Genomic DNA, 16,042 nt, shown 5'->3' with positions numbered 1-16,042 from the left:
GCTCATACAATGCAGGTCACCATTCCTTCCCTAATGGTTTCCACCTGATAGAGCCCTCCCTGACAACCACAGCTGGACTCCAGCTTGTTGCTGGGACAACTCCTTTCCCCAGAGAGCTTAGGAAATGATTTGCAGTGCTGGACAGTAGGTATACCTTCCCCAGGATGTTTGCCTTTACTTGCATGTGCTTACGATTTTCCTCTGAAGACAGGAATGTAAAATGTGGTGACTTTTTTATTCTGGACAAACCTCTTAATCTTTTGTCTTGAAAGAAAGGGTTCTCAGAAGAGATGAAAAATTCCTTCAGAGCCCTTCCTAAAAATAATTAACTCAGGAGGTGGGTGACTGAATGGGTGATCTGGGTATGGGGCAAAGCACAGGAGATTCTGTCTGATTTTGGACAATTCTAGTAGCATTAAGAAGTTATTTCAAAAGCTTTAGAGGAATAAGACCGTAGTCTTATGGTGCTGAAATAGTAATTTAAAATCCACTGGTTTCCAAAGCAAACAGAAAAGTGCTTATTAGGTTGTAAGAAAGGTTCCTTGCTCTCTTACCATAACAACAAATATTTGATTCATATATAGAACTTTTTCTTTGTGTAATCTGACTCACTTATACAACAATAACAGACATTATATTTGTAACAAAGGCACACATATGTAAAAAAGAATGTATTATGCTATACAATAAGTTCAGTAGCTATTATCAGTAATATTTTTATGCTGCTTTCTAATCTGTATAGAAATATCACAAAGAAAAACTCATTTCTCAAAACGTGCCCCCCAAAAGCCATGCTACTTGTACCTGCTTACACTTTTTACCGCATCCTCTGAAATATCATTTGACTAGATGAAATTTGTGGGATAGCATTTGTGAAAAAAAAAGGCAAAAAGAAAACAAACGACAATAAATGCAACTAAGCACCTAAGCACATTGCTCAGTGATGGTAACATCAGTCACTGCAAAATTAGCTAAAACTGTGTGATGCTGATTATTTCTGTAATTTAAGCTTACATAGTGAGTTGGGTAAATATAGTACTCAAAACTGCGTTCTGTGAGTGAGAAAACACCGTTGTTTGCATTTGAACTGTGAAAAATCAAAAGTGTTTTATGACAACTGGTGCAATTGGACAATACAATGTCAACATAGTAAATATTTCTACTCCTCGATTATTCCATCTGTAACTAAGTGCCTACTACACAGTTGAGGAAATGCTGGAAACTTGGATCATTCATACTGTTTTTAATGAAAGATAAATTTTCCATCCGTAAGAACTTTACTTGAACACTAGATGGCAGCAAATATTTAGATATTACTCTGGTTTATTTGACTGCATGAATAATTATTGAAGTTGGGGAAGAACAAAAAGTGCAGTATTAGATTTCAGTACTGTATCTGAAACCCAACTGTATTTCACAATTGCTGTTTTCCTTCAGTTTCGCTTTTAACTTCTTAAATAATTAATTAGAATAGAATAGCAGTAGAGTCAGATATTTGAACAAATGGGGCAAAGAAAAAGTGAGGGGTGTTTTGTTTTGTTTTTTGTCAGACTTCATGGTCCTCAGTAACAAGAATATTATGTTTTCATGATTGTGAAAGTGGTTGTTGAGTATGCTGCTATAGGACTATGTTGCTAAGCTATTTCAAGTTGTGCACTGAAAGATATTTGAGTCATGGAAAGAAACCAAATGCTCAAAATAACCTGTGTACAAATCAAGTAATAGTAACCTGTGGGTTCTATTCCATGTTTTCCCAGTAGTAGTCTGTGAAGAGCTGGATGCTTTTGTAGCTACTTCAGTGCATTATGTAGCTATATACTTTGAAAAATGGCACTTCCCCAACCTCCTTATGCTTTTGAAGAACAAAATATCACTTGAAAAATGTGTAAAACAAAGCTTGGGGTTACTCCATGCTATTAGACATTGATATTAACAAGGTTTTGCTGGATTTAAGTTAACTTAAGGCAATTTTGGCCTTCATTTTTATTTTTTACCAGATATTTATGTTATTTGAAAAATAATGTCAATATTGTTATTAAGGTCTACATGTTTCAGTCTGAACATGCATATGTACTCACTTAGTTCTATAGGCTTTTTTTTTATTATTTCCGCCAAGTCACGTGGAACATTTATGTGAAATCCAAACACCAATAAAACAAAAATAGCTTAAAAAATGCAGTAATGGATCACAAAACTTTGGTAAGAGGGACTTACGCTTGTTTTAACAACCAGCAACAAGCAAAAAAGGTTTGTTCATGGGACATCCAGGAAGTATTAAATTCTTCTGGTAAAATCAGGTTAAGTGGAATTAAGCGGTAAAATGTTTCTCATGAATGTAACCAATACAAAATAGACCTGAAGCTATCGAGTAAAAATGTGTGTGTGGTTAAAAGTTTGGTGGTAAAAGTATTGAATTTAAAAAAAAAAAAAGTCACTTAGTAAAAAAAGTGATTTGGTATACCTGATTTAGCCTTGAAATATAAATAAACATGTTTACATATATATGTGAATATTACCTGTTCAATTTTGTTATATTTTGATTCAACAAAAATGTAGCAGGTACCTGTATGTTTGACTTGCAGCTACAAAAGGAGAAAACTATAAAGACTGTGTATAAGGAGATTGCCAAGTATGAGGAAGAAAAATCCTAAAGATTCTTGGTATCATTTTGTTTAGGACTTGATTGTGCTTTCACACTGGCATGATGAAATTAATCTTTTAAATGTAGATTCTTTTCTTTTCAAGTACTCTTCTTTAAATTACCTTGGCCATATCCACTACAGAATTATTTTGTTTTGTCTTTTTTATTTTTATAACAATCTTGCTCAATATTATCTTTTAATTTTAAAAATCATAAGCGGTGTAGGAAAGATTGTTTATGGTCACTGTATCTATAATATTGTGTCAAAGAAACCCATGTTATTAGATGTTCACAAGATAAAGATGCATAAATTGTTCAAGTTATTGTTTTAGGATTATTTCAAAATTATTTAAGTTGGAAATATCCCAACCCTTTCTTTAATCTTCTGCTAATATTCTGAATTCCTTGTGTTTTCAGCCAAATACTTATGTACAGCTCTAACATATATACTTAATTTTGTCTCTTCTCCTGTTTCCAGATTGCTCTTGGTACGGTAACTAATGTGGAAGAAGCAGTAAAGTGGATAAGTTACACTTATCTTTATGTACGGATGAGAGCAAATCCATTAGTATATGGCATCAGTCACAAAGCTTATCAGGTATAAAATGCATTTTAAAAAAATCTGTAACCTGTCCTGGGTCTCTAATCCTTCCCTGATGTGAAGATAAATATTTGCTATTTCTACTTAACCTGACATCAGCAATTCTTTTAAAGTGCTTAGAAAAAGGAAGATATTTTCTGTAGCAGAGTGTTTTTAACACTGAATTATGAGGCCCCTTCTGTTCACATAAAAATACGTTTTAACTGGTCAAGTTATGCTCCAGCAGACACCATTCATTCTTATCACACAGTTACTTTAACTTGGTTTGTTTTCAGTGTTTCAGTTCTGTAGACTAGATATAAATGATAAAAGAAAGCATTTTTTGAGTTGCTTGATTCCCCCTCACGCTTGTCAACTTTTGTTTTAGAATGTTTCATGGCATAACATCTCATAAACTATAAAATAACATTTTTAATAGGGTGATATTTTCTTTCACATGATTTATTAATTATACGATTTTTTAATTAATGTATTTGGAAATTTTTTTGTTTATTTACAAGTGTTCCATGCAGTGATATGAATCAGAGCACATTTACATAAGGGGTTTTTTCCCACATTTTTTCCATTATCTGTAATTTTTAGGAAGATGAATAGTTTGCAGATTATCTAAATATCATTACCTTTTTCTTTGTACAGCTGTTTACAAGCATTTAATGTTAACATAGTCAGACATGGTTAATTGAGCCTAATGCAGGCCAGACTCCCAGCTGTATGGTAACTGCAGTTTATTTCATGGCAAGAATCTGTTTTGTGACTTTGTAATTTATTTTGATATTGCGAGCAGCAGTTTGCTAGGTCATGGTGACATGTACAGGTATATGTCAGGAGATAGATTTTTGATATTTTTTGTCTCTGATGGTGGAAACTCCATTGAAAATAGGTGTTCTTCTATTTAAGGAAGCTTCTACAGACACCCTTAGACCTCTGGTCGTCTCAAATTTCTTTTCTATAAAAGCTGCATAGTACATTACCATGTGTTACTATAACAGTATGTAACCCAAAGTAATAGATAAATGAGAAGCAAAAATTGATTTGCTAGTGAGAAGAACGATGTTGTCCCATTAATATAAATTCCTTTTTTTGTTTCACTATCAAATTCTAGATTAAAAGAAAAGTAACCCTGGTGATAATAAGGGGTGAAAAAAGCAATAAAACACTAACAGAAATACTTTTTATAAATTCTAAAAATAATGAACTGGAGTTTCTCCCCTTCCTCCTGGTCTAGTGTTTTTATTTAGCTGCTGAGATAGTGGAGATTGCCAGCATTTATTATATTCTTCACTAACCTTCTTTCTACCTGTTTTGATTTGATGGGCTTATACTAGGCATTCATATTTTTGAGTTAAGGCAGTAACAAAATTATATCAATATGAAGTGTTACCCATTCATTTAGGAGCAAAACCAATGCAAATTTCCTTATTTTCTAGATAAACCAATTTTAAATGTCAAAGGTAATGTGTGCTAGGTAGTATATGGATGCTGTAGTGCCAGATGCAGATATAAACAAAGATTTGGTCAATTAGACCACTCTAGGTATAGGTATCCAATTTTCATAATTGGTACCTATAATTACTGTATTTTAGTAATGTTGCAGTGTGCCAATTTCTATCGCTGTTTTGACTGTCGATCAGTGTTATCCATTCAGAATCCCTATATCCATCATGGATCACACTTCCTAGCTGTTTGATGGGACTGAGGTAATGCAAATTCATTCTCCAATCCCTTTCCACTGGTACTCACTACATCCAGTAATCACCTTAGGGCGTCCACACAATAGGATGCACATCTTTGGTACCCCACGTGTTGTCTCCAGGATCTTTCTGGGCTACCCCCACAAGTAGGCTACTGCAGGTCCGCTGCTTTGATTTGTGATTTTTCAAGTTGTCTGCCAGAAATGCCAATAATGCTTCTCACTGATTTGTGAAAAGGGCCAAAATTAATGATGAGGAGCAAGAGGAAACAAAGAGTGGAAGGAAAAAGTGCGGCAAATGCAAATGTTGTATTAGTGAAGCCTGTAATATGAATTACAGGCATTTTCTCATACTTCTGGGGTTCCAAAGGAAAGGTGCCTGGATTAAATAAAGTCCTTTGTCTATTTTCTCCTCTTTTTTGTTCCACTCTTTGGTGTTCCCACAGTTCAGAGTTTTTATCACCATAAAATTTATGTTTGGATATAAAAGTTAGAGGAGCTTGTGCCCAACATTTCTCTCAGTAAGTTAGAGAAAACGGTGTGGATAATAATGTACTTTATCATGAATAGTAATGTACTTTATCATGTGTTCTTAGATTTCCATATGCATACTCCGGACCTGCTCAGTTTCTTTCTGTAGACATGCCAAGGCTCATTTTAAGAGTATGGCTTAAAGCTGTTCTAGGCTGGATTTTATGCTGGGGATTTCTAATTATGCAAGTTCAACAGGAAGGGTGCTAACCATGGATTCTCTAGACTCAAATATTGTTTCATAGCTTTTTCAAGTTGGTGACCTTTCCTTTAAAGTTAAAACTTTGTAAAAAATGTTAGTCTGCTGCCACAGCTTTAGCTTTTATGTAAGGCAAAAAGATTGGCAGATACTTTGGACTGCCAAAGGAATAAGGAATCATTTTGATATTTTTTTTAATTTTTCCCCCACAATAGTTTTAAGAAATGTTGAACATCTGGCATCTAGATCACTCTTTTTTTGACCAACTCTGCTCTGAAATCTGACCTCAACGCATGACTTACTATTGAGAAAAGAAGTCTAGACCTTTGCCATGTTAGCTTTTGACTTGAAACTAAGGCAAGCCATAACTAAGGAGAAACAGCTTCAGGGTAACTGGCAAACATGGAATATTAGGATCTAGTTTTGCAGCTGCTTTGTGGAGATGACTACGTTTGTCTGCAGCTGTGAGATGATGTACTTCTGCACAAAGGTGAAACTGAATCCTGGCCCAGGGAAAACCGGAGCAAACCAAGGCATAACGGTTCTCTAATCCTGCTCCTTTTTGCTGTCTTGGTCATGTATCTCTGTCACAGATTTACCAGGAGGGCTGGAATAGCTTATTCTGTAGAAAATCTGAGCTATACACGAGCCCTGAAATAAGAATACTGCCTGTGGACTAGAACAGTGTTTTAGTCTTATCAACTAATTATTGCTTGTCTAATTAGAGCCGTATCTCAGGTCCACATATACCAGAGGGTTAACATAACTGAATCCCTTTTCACCCATCCCAGGTGCCTGATGTGGAAACACCCAATTATACAGAAGTCCCACTCAGATGGGAGTTTTGCCCAGCCTTTTATGTACTAAGGAGATAACGTGCATTTTTAGTTGAACAAATGTCCAAGTTCCTGCACTTTGATATGAATAGACGTGGTGTTGGGCACAGGAAGCTCCTTGGTGTGCTTTTAACATGAATGTTTCTGTACATCTGTAACTCAGTAATTAGAATATCCCAACTAACATACCAAAGCTTCCCATACCAATCCCTTCGGGGGATTTTAAAGTTTTTTGCTAGTAAACATTTAAGCCATTCAATTTGAAGCTTGATCTATTATGGATAGAATTGAAGCCATCCTCATGTCAACTACACAGGAAGGTATATCTTCAGCCATTTTCATAAACAGAAGATGCCATAAGATGACATGTTTTGTGAAGTGATACAGTAATGATAATTTAAAGAATATTTTATCATTAAAACATCTTTCAAAAATTTCAATGTAAATTTATTTCATAATCGTGCTGCTGTTTCATAAGTAATATTGGTCTACATTGTCTCAAATAATTCTAAAAGAAATTTTACTCTGATTATTTTGTCCTGTACATACAGGTTTGGTAAATATTTGGTAAATAATGTCAATATAACAGTTATTAATGAGATCTCAAGAAAATCATGACTTATTAACTGTACCTTCCTTTTATCAGATTTTTGACTTTGTGTGACTGGGTTATCTCAAGAAAAATATTTATTTAACACTTCTTTTATGGAAATAAATGTGTGTGTTTCATGTCTAGATGGATCCAAGTCTAGAAAAGCACAGAGAACAGTTGGTAATTGAAGTTGGCAGAAAACTGGACAAAGCCCGCATGATCCGCTTTGAAGAACGAACCGGCTTTTTTTCTTCAACAGATTTAGGCAGAACTGCCAGCCACTACTATATTAAATACAATACTATAGAGGTAAAAGATGATGTTCTGTTTCTGGAGGTTTTTTCCTTCTTTTTTAATGTATACCTAGTATAGTTGTAAGATATTACAGAATATATATCTGATTTGTTCACTGCATTTTCAAATCATATTTACCGAAATGGGGGGAGAGGAAATAGGAAAATATCAAGCAATACTGAAAAATTAGACTTGGTGTGAAGTGAGATTTGAAATTTCTATAGTCTTTTTGACTCCTTTAGGAGAATTATAAGAAACATTTTGATATCCATGGTGTGTGCAACTATTAATATATGATAGCACATTGAAGTGTAGTGTCTGGTAATGTCTATGTTTACTGTCACTGTGTGTAATTAGTCTCACATCTTTATTCACTCAGGTATGTCCTAGACTTTATTTTTTTAAATGGCCACACCATTTGGCCACCTCTTGATTTTGGTGTTGTCAAGGGAGTGGGAGGGACTGTTTTTCTTAAACTGCTGGAAAGTCATTAACGAATTTGTTCCTGTTTAAATTGCATCACTGATCTTCCAATAACCTGCATTTTAGCCTTATATGCCTTTTAAAATCTTGGCTAATGTTTCTTTGTTTCCTGCTATACTTTTTTTTTTATTTTCAGTGACAAATCAATTATTTTTATTTTTAATAGACTTTCAATGAATTGTTTGATGCTCATAAAACTGAAGGCGATATTCTTGCTATAGTATCAAAAGCTGAAGAGTTTGAACAGATAAAGGTAAAGTTAAAGAATGTCTTGAAACTAGACACTTCTGTAGTACTTGCTCCATAAATATTGTCTACAGACACAAGTTTTAAATGTTAAGCACCATTATGAAATATTTTCTAAGTAGACATAATATGCTCTCACTCAAACTTATACATAGTTCAGCTTGAACTATAGTGCACATTTAATAACTAGTTATGGATCTTTGAGAATTTCTTTTAAATGCTTTTAAGAACTTTTCAGCTCTTCAATTATTAAGAGGTGAAGCTAAATGTCCATTTGAATAGTGGGTGCCTAGGGATGAGAAGTTTAAAGTATTATTGGATGTATCCCTGAACAATTTGCTTTATCAGGAATGAGGCAGGACTCACTGAAGTGAACTCTGGTATATTTCCTGCAGGGAACAATATTAGATTGGCAGAACGGTAAATTCTCATAAATTCAAATTTGAAATCTAGAAAGTTGTCATAACAGATTTTATGCAGGCTTGAAGATTACTGTTCTATTCTACTCAGTTCAGTTCCAATCTCCCATTTTGCCTCCTTTGTGGGTAGGACACAAGGAAATGCATTCCACGCTGGCATGAGCTTTTTTGCCCGTGCTTCCATTTCACAGAGGTACGAGCCAGACTCCACAGGGTTTGTTAGCTTGGGCTCATTGCCTTTTTACCACAATTATACAACTTGCAGATCAGAGTTGGCTCTCATTCACCTGGCTCTGTGAGCTGGCAGTGTGAATCCCTCACTATCTACATATTTACATATTTGCACACATTGTCCGGGTATTACTGTCTCTTTATCTAATGGAGAAATTCTATTTTGCTGTAATCTCTTCTATTATAGAAGATAATAAGCAGTGAGGTTTCACAGTCATACATGAAACATTTTCCAAGCTAGAAGGTTTTTTTTATGATAGTGATATTGCTTTACTAGGTCTAAATTTAGTGTAATTTAATATTTAAAAGGAAAGCATATGGAAAATATGATGTGATATGTTTCTATATTTGTAATAAAGTTAGGAGTGATGCTTCTTGACTAAAGGACAGTTTTTCTAGTTTACTTTTTCAGATTTATATGGTATGGTATCAGTGCACCATCATTTCCAGATTTTTGTGATTCATTTGCTGTGCAGGTCTGAATGTTAAAATTAGTAACCGGTTTTCACAAGAATAACCAAGGATTTGCTCCTCAGTGTGATAGAAGTTGTGACTTTTGATAAATGAATCATGTTTCCATAATGATTTTAAAAATTCTGCATTTTGAGATATGTTACTCACCAGTAGCTGAAATACAGATCTGGATTAGACCTGAACTGTGCTGTGCAAGAGCAGAAAAAAATTATTAAAAATGCTGTTGTAAGCAGAGCATAGTATTCCCCTGAACCTGGAGTCATCTATGATGGTTGTGTACTTCATGTCTTTCCTTCCTGTGGGACTAGTGACTAGAAAGTTGGGGATTTTAACCCAATTGTCTTAGGGTCTTATGTATGTCAGGTAGTCAGGTCCAAATAAAAATTACTTTCAGATGGTTCCCTGCAGGGACCAAACATTTACCCTCTTTAAATAAGTTCTACACTAACAGACTATCAGTAAGTCAAAGAATATGTAGATTTATGCTAGTTTTGCCATGTAAGGGTCATCAGTTAGAATGTGAAATGTTATGCATTATTCAAACCATAGATATTAATATTTCTTTACTCATATTAAGACTTAATCTTATTAACAGTGAAAATTTTAATATGATGAATCATAGTACTTCTCAGTTTTGAGTTTAAAAATGTATTATGCCACATGCAAACTGTGTAACTATAATGAGTACATTTAATGTTAATTCAAGATTGCCCTAATCCAGATGGACAGAGGTTTTACTCTGGTCAAATAAAAAATGAAATCTCATCAGATGAAGGATGGTAAGGTCATGAGATTCAATTTTTGTGGCATATCAAATTTTTGTATGTCAATGGCAACCTTAATAGATGGTGATGAATAACAAAATGTAATTGTGTCCCTATTAAGATAGTTTCAATTATGGTCTATTAGGTACATTGTGGAAGACGTGGGTTTACTGCTTTTTTTCTTCTTTTTTTTTCTCCTTAAAGTTAGAGATTCCATTTAAAAGTAATGTAACTATGTTATAAGGAAAATTTGATTTCAGTGTAAAAATTTTTATCAAATTGCTTCAGCCTCTTCATAATGTATAATTGTGTTTTAGGTAAGAGAAGAAGAAATAGAAGAGCTAGATACCTTACTAAATGATTTCTGTGAACTTCCTGCTCCAGGAGGTGTGGAAAACAATTATGGAAAAATTAATATCCTCCTTCAAACATACATTAGCAGAGGGGAGATGGACAGCTTCTCCCTTATTTCAGATTCTGCGTATGTTGCACAGGTAAAAATAGTATTTTCTATGTATCTGTTGCTGTCTTCTGCTGTTTCAATTGTCCCAGATATTTACAATTATATAAGTAGGACCTGATCTGCATCTTTTTTGTACGTTTTTATGCAAGTTCATTTAAAAATCAGAGCCCCATGTGTGTGCATGCCTGTGCGGTATAACACGTAAATAGAAAAGTTTTGCAAAAGGTTACCTTGGGAGACTATGGCATTTTTTTGTTAATTATGAATGTCCTTTTTCTTTGTAGTATCCCTATAATCTTATTATATTTAGTACCTCTGTGATTGCACAGAAATTATATTCTTAGATTTCAGGGTTTTCTTCTAAATGTGAAAAACTGTTGTAATCTATTTTTATGCTTTGTGTATTTTTATACTCCGCTCTGCAAAGCATAATTTGTGTTTGATTCATATATCTTGGTTTACACAAGAAGGATGTGTTATTGTAATTCTGTTGCTAGATGTAATCTAGCAAAAAATGTGTAGATTTACATACCAGTCTATGTACTTGTTTGTTGGCTTCATTTGACACCTGACAGGTTGATTGTTATGCACATTTAGTTACTACACGGGCATGCACATAAAGGGTCATGACACAGGGATCTATTTAGACAACTGTGACCCAAGAAAAGTTTTCCCTTTTAGCTCGTCTCTCTGTCACTCTTTTTTTTTTTTTTTAACAGTCAGCAAACATGTTGCATGGAATTATTTTTGCCTCATCCTTACAAAACTACTTTGGAAAGAATTAATCTAAAAATTGCATTTAGGTGGTACTAAAGATGAGATTTAAATATTCAAAATGATACATAGCTTTTAGCAACATTTTCATAGTAGTATAACCTTCTTCAGAAATGTTTGTATTTTGTAGCACATATGGGTATAAATGAGAAAATGCTGAATTGATTGTGCACATCATAAAAATTGTGGTACTTGCACAGCAAAATCGTTTTCAGTACAGTCCTTTTAATCTTTGCTTTCAAGGCAATTGCTTTTATTTGTCTCATTTATGGCATGCTTAGTGAGGCAACATGGTCTTCTTCTCAGATCTTCATTAACTGTACTTGTGGAACCAGTGCTACAAAGTGTGATTTTTTTTTTTTTTTTACTTGGATAGTGACTATTAAGAAAATTATTCATCTTTTCTAAGTAAGAAGAATGTGCTTCTTTAGTAACATATGCTTCCTATCACAACCAAATAATTTTCTATTTTTTATTCCTGTTGGCATAGCAGAGCCAGTAGGGAATGATTATATTCTATTCAATGAATCAAGAACATAATTCCTAATCCAGACATAGTACTGGTAGGGAAAAAGAAAAAAAAGCATAATACAGCTTGAAAAGTTTATGAAAGGAATATAATAACTTAGGTTTTCAGGATAAGACTGACCTCATTCAGACTTATGTTAATAATTATTTTTCCAAGTCCAAAGAATATTTGTACAGCTTGGTTATACAATATTCTCAGAATATAGTAACATGTTTAAAAAAAGTCACTACTGTTAAGCTTCTGTGCAAATGTTGTGAAATTCAGTGTGAAATGGGATGCTATTATAGAAGCATAAACTGGAAAAAAACAAAACTTGAATTTCCATGTAAAGTGGATTTGCGGGTGTCTCTTATATGGGGGGTACCTTAAGTGAATTTGCTTCAGAAGTGATTGATACATAATGCATTTAGAACTCCATGATGTTAGCATAACTGTGATCAAAGTTCTATGGCAGACCTGACACTACAATTTTTATTGGTTGCACATGTTTCTTTTCATAATTTCAGAATACAGCCATGAGGTAGTTCTGCCACTAGACAGTGATGGAAAAAATAGTTTTCAAAAATATTTGAAATTAGTTTGAAAAGAAAAATCTATTGTTACGGTTTGTCGGAGATGAGTCTATGGGACCCTTTTCATTTTACAAAGAATATTGAGAGAATTATAACAGTTTGGCTTTTTTTTTTCCCTTTTGACTTTCCAGAATGCAGCTCGTATTGTTCGAGCTCTTTTTGAGATTGCCCTGAGGAAGCGTTGGCCTGCCATGACATATCGGCTACTGAACCTCAGCAAAGTCATTGACAAGCGGCTGTGGGGCTGGGTGAGCCCTCTGAGGCAGTTCTCAGTGTTACCACCATCCGTCCTCTCCAAGCTGGAAGAGAAGAATCTCACTATTGACAAGATGAAGGACATGAGAAAAGATGAAATAGGTGAGAAACCAGCAAGGCTGATCTGCTTAAACTAATGGGCAAGTAAGAACTAAATCTGAGCCATGAATCAATATTCCCACTCTGACCTGGCTGTAGCCACGTACCACATATTAATATGATCTGTCCAATAAATAAGGTTTTGTCCAGTTTCCACAGCTTGTAAAATGGCACAGCTCTGAGGATAAGGCCAGCTCATGTCCTGGTAGTCACAGAACACAGATGGAAAGGAGATGTCTGTTGATAAGTATTCACGTATATGTTTATATATACATGTTTATGTTGACCTGTGTGCTGCCCTTTCTGCCCACATTACATAACACACTGCTATAAAAGGCTTCTGTTTGCTTTTGCCAGTTGGCACGCTATGGCCTTTTTTTTTACTATTAACGTGAAAAAGAATACAACCAGATTATTATATCCAGGTATGCTATCAGTAAATGGTCTTCTTCTGAAAGACTGCATTCGTTTTCATTGAACATGGAGAATTCATTGTCATTGGTGTCATTGCAGCAAAACCTTAATGGAATTTTTTAAAGGTTTTGACAGTCCAATAATGAGAAAATCCACAAGGCTACTGATACACATAATGAGAATTTCTAGTAAGTCTGTATAAACCGTTGTGCATAAACTGCCCACCAGCTGGTTGAAGTTGAAAAAAAAATTGACTTGTAATGCATTTCTTTTTCCTTAGTGTCCTTTTTTTATTTGGACTTTGTTTGCACCTGCTATTGCCGACCTGTTGCTAAACAAACTATCATTTTTTGAAAAATCTAATTTTAGAATAAAATTACCATTCATACCACTTAGAACCTGTAGCATCTAACTTAATATTTATTTCATTTGCAGGAGAACTACATTCCTAGTTTAGAAAACTTTGTTATGTGCCTAATCTAGGCTGGGAAAAGTTAAATAAATATGTAGAAGTTTGCAGAATTAGAGGCTATATTTTATTTAATAAGTCAAACCAAAAGACTATGACAAAATTCTAGAAGCTTACTTTAACTGTGTTTTAATATAGTAATATTAAATGTATTAAAAACACTGCACTTTTAATTCAGAAGTGTTATAGCACTTTTTAATTCCCATCTGTTAATTTTTTGTGTATTTGTGATGTCTTTTAGTGCTTAGTATTCTTTTCCATTAATTGTATTAATGAGGTTTTTTATTTTGTTGTTGTTGTTTGGTTTTGCAGAGCTGTTTTTAGTTTGGTTTGTTGTTTTTGTTTTGTTTGGGTTTTTTTTAATTGTTCTTTCTCCTCGTACCCACACTTGGAGAAGCAGGAAATTTTGTGTAAAAATACAAAAACCAGTTTTACTTCCTTCAGTGTATTGGAAGCAGCATTGAGAAGATGGAAATGTACCTGCAATTTGTCTAGTTTTGGTTTATATTAACTGTTTGAATGTAGATGAGACATGGGGTTTGACTGTGAAAACAGGTCACTGCTGACCGTACATAATGATATTTCATGTTCTCCAGCCTTACAAATATCAGAGAAAGTTGATCTGTGTAGCTCTGTGAAGTGGTTACTTGGCACACTTCCTCCTGTCCGGCCTCTCTTTCTGAGGCATGTGAAGGAAGTGCTTGCCTGGCAGACACCTTATTTTTATTTTGAATTCAAAACCATGTTGACATGAGAAAAGGGAAAACTTCCAGGTGCTGCCTTGTTTTCTTACTTCACAGGGCTAGTTTCAATCTTCAATGTTTCTTCCTTTTTAAATGTTATTGAGACCTTGGAGGTAGAGTAAGAAAGACAGGAGCTAGCTGGCTAACTCAGCCCATGGCTTTGGGGGAGATGAAAGCATCAGATAGGTGCCAGCTCTCCCAGTGAGTGGAGAGCATGCTGTGTGCACAGATCCTGGATTCCAGGGTACCATGAATTGGTCAACACCAATCTATGAGCTATTGCAATGTAACCATGGAGTTTCCAGAAAGCCAGGAAATCACTGTGTTAACTGAGGTAAAGTCTGGTTCTTTTCAGAATGCAGATGACAAACATTGTAGAATATGCAAAATTTATTCTTTTTTTTTTTTTTTTTAGACATGCCTCTTTTCTCAGGCAGCTTTTGTTTAGAGGGTTTTCATATTTCTTAAATGCCACTGATGATTTCTCATAATGTGACTTCTAAACAAAAAAGAGGGGGTTAGAGGAAGAAAGTTTTATAATATTTTGTAGAAGTTGGGAGAGGAGCCTTATTTTCCCCTAGCACATAATTGTAAAAAAAACCTCAGTGCTGTCCTTTACAAACACAGTTCACTTTGTGATATCACATTGTGATAAAGAGATTTTTGCCATGAAAAAGTGTACTTGCCTACATAGGTTTTTTGAGTCATGTCTTTGAATATTTGTCATCTGCCTTTATTTAACATGATTTCTGAAGTTTTACCTCTAATTGCAAAAGCCAGTCACTGTGCAAACTTGCTATAATGCTGCATATATCATCAAGGTGTACCAACATAAGGGGTTTGGTTTTTAATAGCCCAGTTGTTGGAGATACAATTATTTTACCAACTGCAAATTAAACTGATTTAATATGTATTAAAACTTTTGGTTAGGGGTTTGATTCTTAAGCAAGGTCACCATTCATTACTTCAGAGTAGAAACACCTGTGTTAGACAAATCTATCTGCCAATTTGTTAAATAAGAAAAACTGAAAAGGGAAAGTCAGTATCAATAGAAAAAAATAGCAGTTTCAAGATGCTATGCCCCTAAATGTCTTGTAATTGCAAGAAAAGGTTTGTATCACATTTTCACTTTGCACATAATGCAAATAATAGGACTTCTTCTCCTTTTTTTTAATTTATTTTTTTCAAACGTATAAGTATGCACAGGAACCACATAACGACATCAGAAAAATATCAGTAGCTATTGTAAGGTAGATTTTAACAGGGAGTATTTATGACCATCACAATTAAAATCTAAAATATGCTCCACATATTACATTAACCATTTCAGTGAAAATGTAGTAAATAAGCCAGTTTTTTCCTAAATAAGCTAGAAGGTGGAATAATTTCAGGAAAAAAAGAAATCACTGCTACATACTTTGTTTTATATTTAAAATGAAAAGCAAGGGAACAGAGATTTGAGCTGTAAAATACAAATAGGACATTTTTCTAAATAAATATAATCGCTTTATTGCCTTAGTTACCATGATTACAATAGAAAATAATTTTTTTTTTCCCTTTGTCTCAATTACACACTGGTATATTCTGAAAGATCAGAGCTGCTGTGAAGTGTTTACTTTTGTGCATTTTTAACCTATTAAGTACCTTTGTTCAGTTTTATGAAAACCATTCTGTCTGCTCTGAATCACTACACAGAAATTGTAGCTGTTCAAATCAAGTAAAA

At 34.2% G+C, this 16,042-nt stretch overlaps 1 protein-coding gene across 3 annotated transcripts in view; it reads left to right on the top strand.

Annotated features, from left to right (window-relative positions):
• Window positions 1-16,042, top strand: part of ASCC3 (activating signal cointegrator 1 complex subunit 3) — a 255,012-nt gene that overhangs the window by 158,729 nt on the left and 80,241 nt on the right. For all 3 annotated transcript variants that reach the window (XM_032105143.1, XM_032105141.1, XM_032105142.1), the window contains exons 17-21: window positions 3,120-3,239; window positions 7,235-7,399; window positions 8,034-8,120; window positions 10,319-10,495; window positions 12,471-12,696. In XM_032105143.1, coding sequence (XP_031961034.1) covers window positions 3,120-3,239; window positions 7,235-7,399; window positions 8,034-8,120; window positions 10,319-10,495; window positions 12,471-12,696 — 775 coding nt within the window. The remainder of the gene's footprint in view (window positions 1-3,119; window positions 3,240-7,234; window positions 7,400-8,033; window positions 8,121-10,318; window positions 10,496-12,470; window positions 12,697-16,042) is intronic.

This window comes from Corvus moneduloides, chromosome 3 (genome assembly GCF_009650955.1).
Source record: "Corvus moneduloides isolate bCorMon1 chromosome 3, bCorMon1.pri, whole genome shotgun sequence".
Taxonomy (NCBI): Eukaryota; Metazoa; Chordata; class Aves; order Passeriformes; family Corvidae; genus Corvus; species Corvus moneduloides.
The sequence above is the reverse complement of the archived record's forward strand: the minus strand, read 5'-3'. Positions and strand labels throughout refer to the sequence as shown.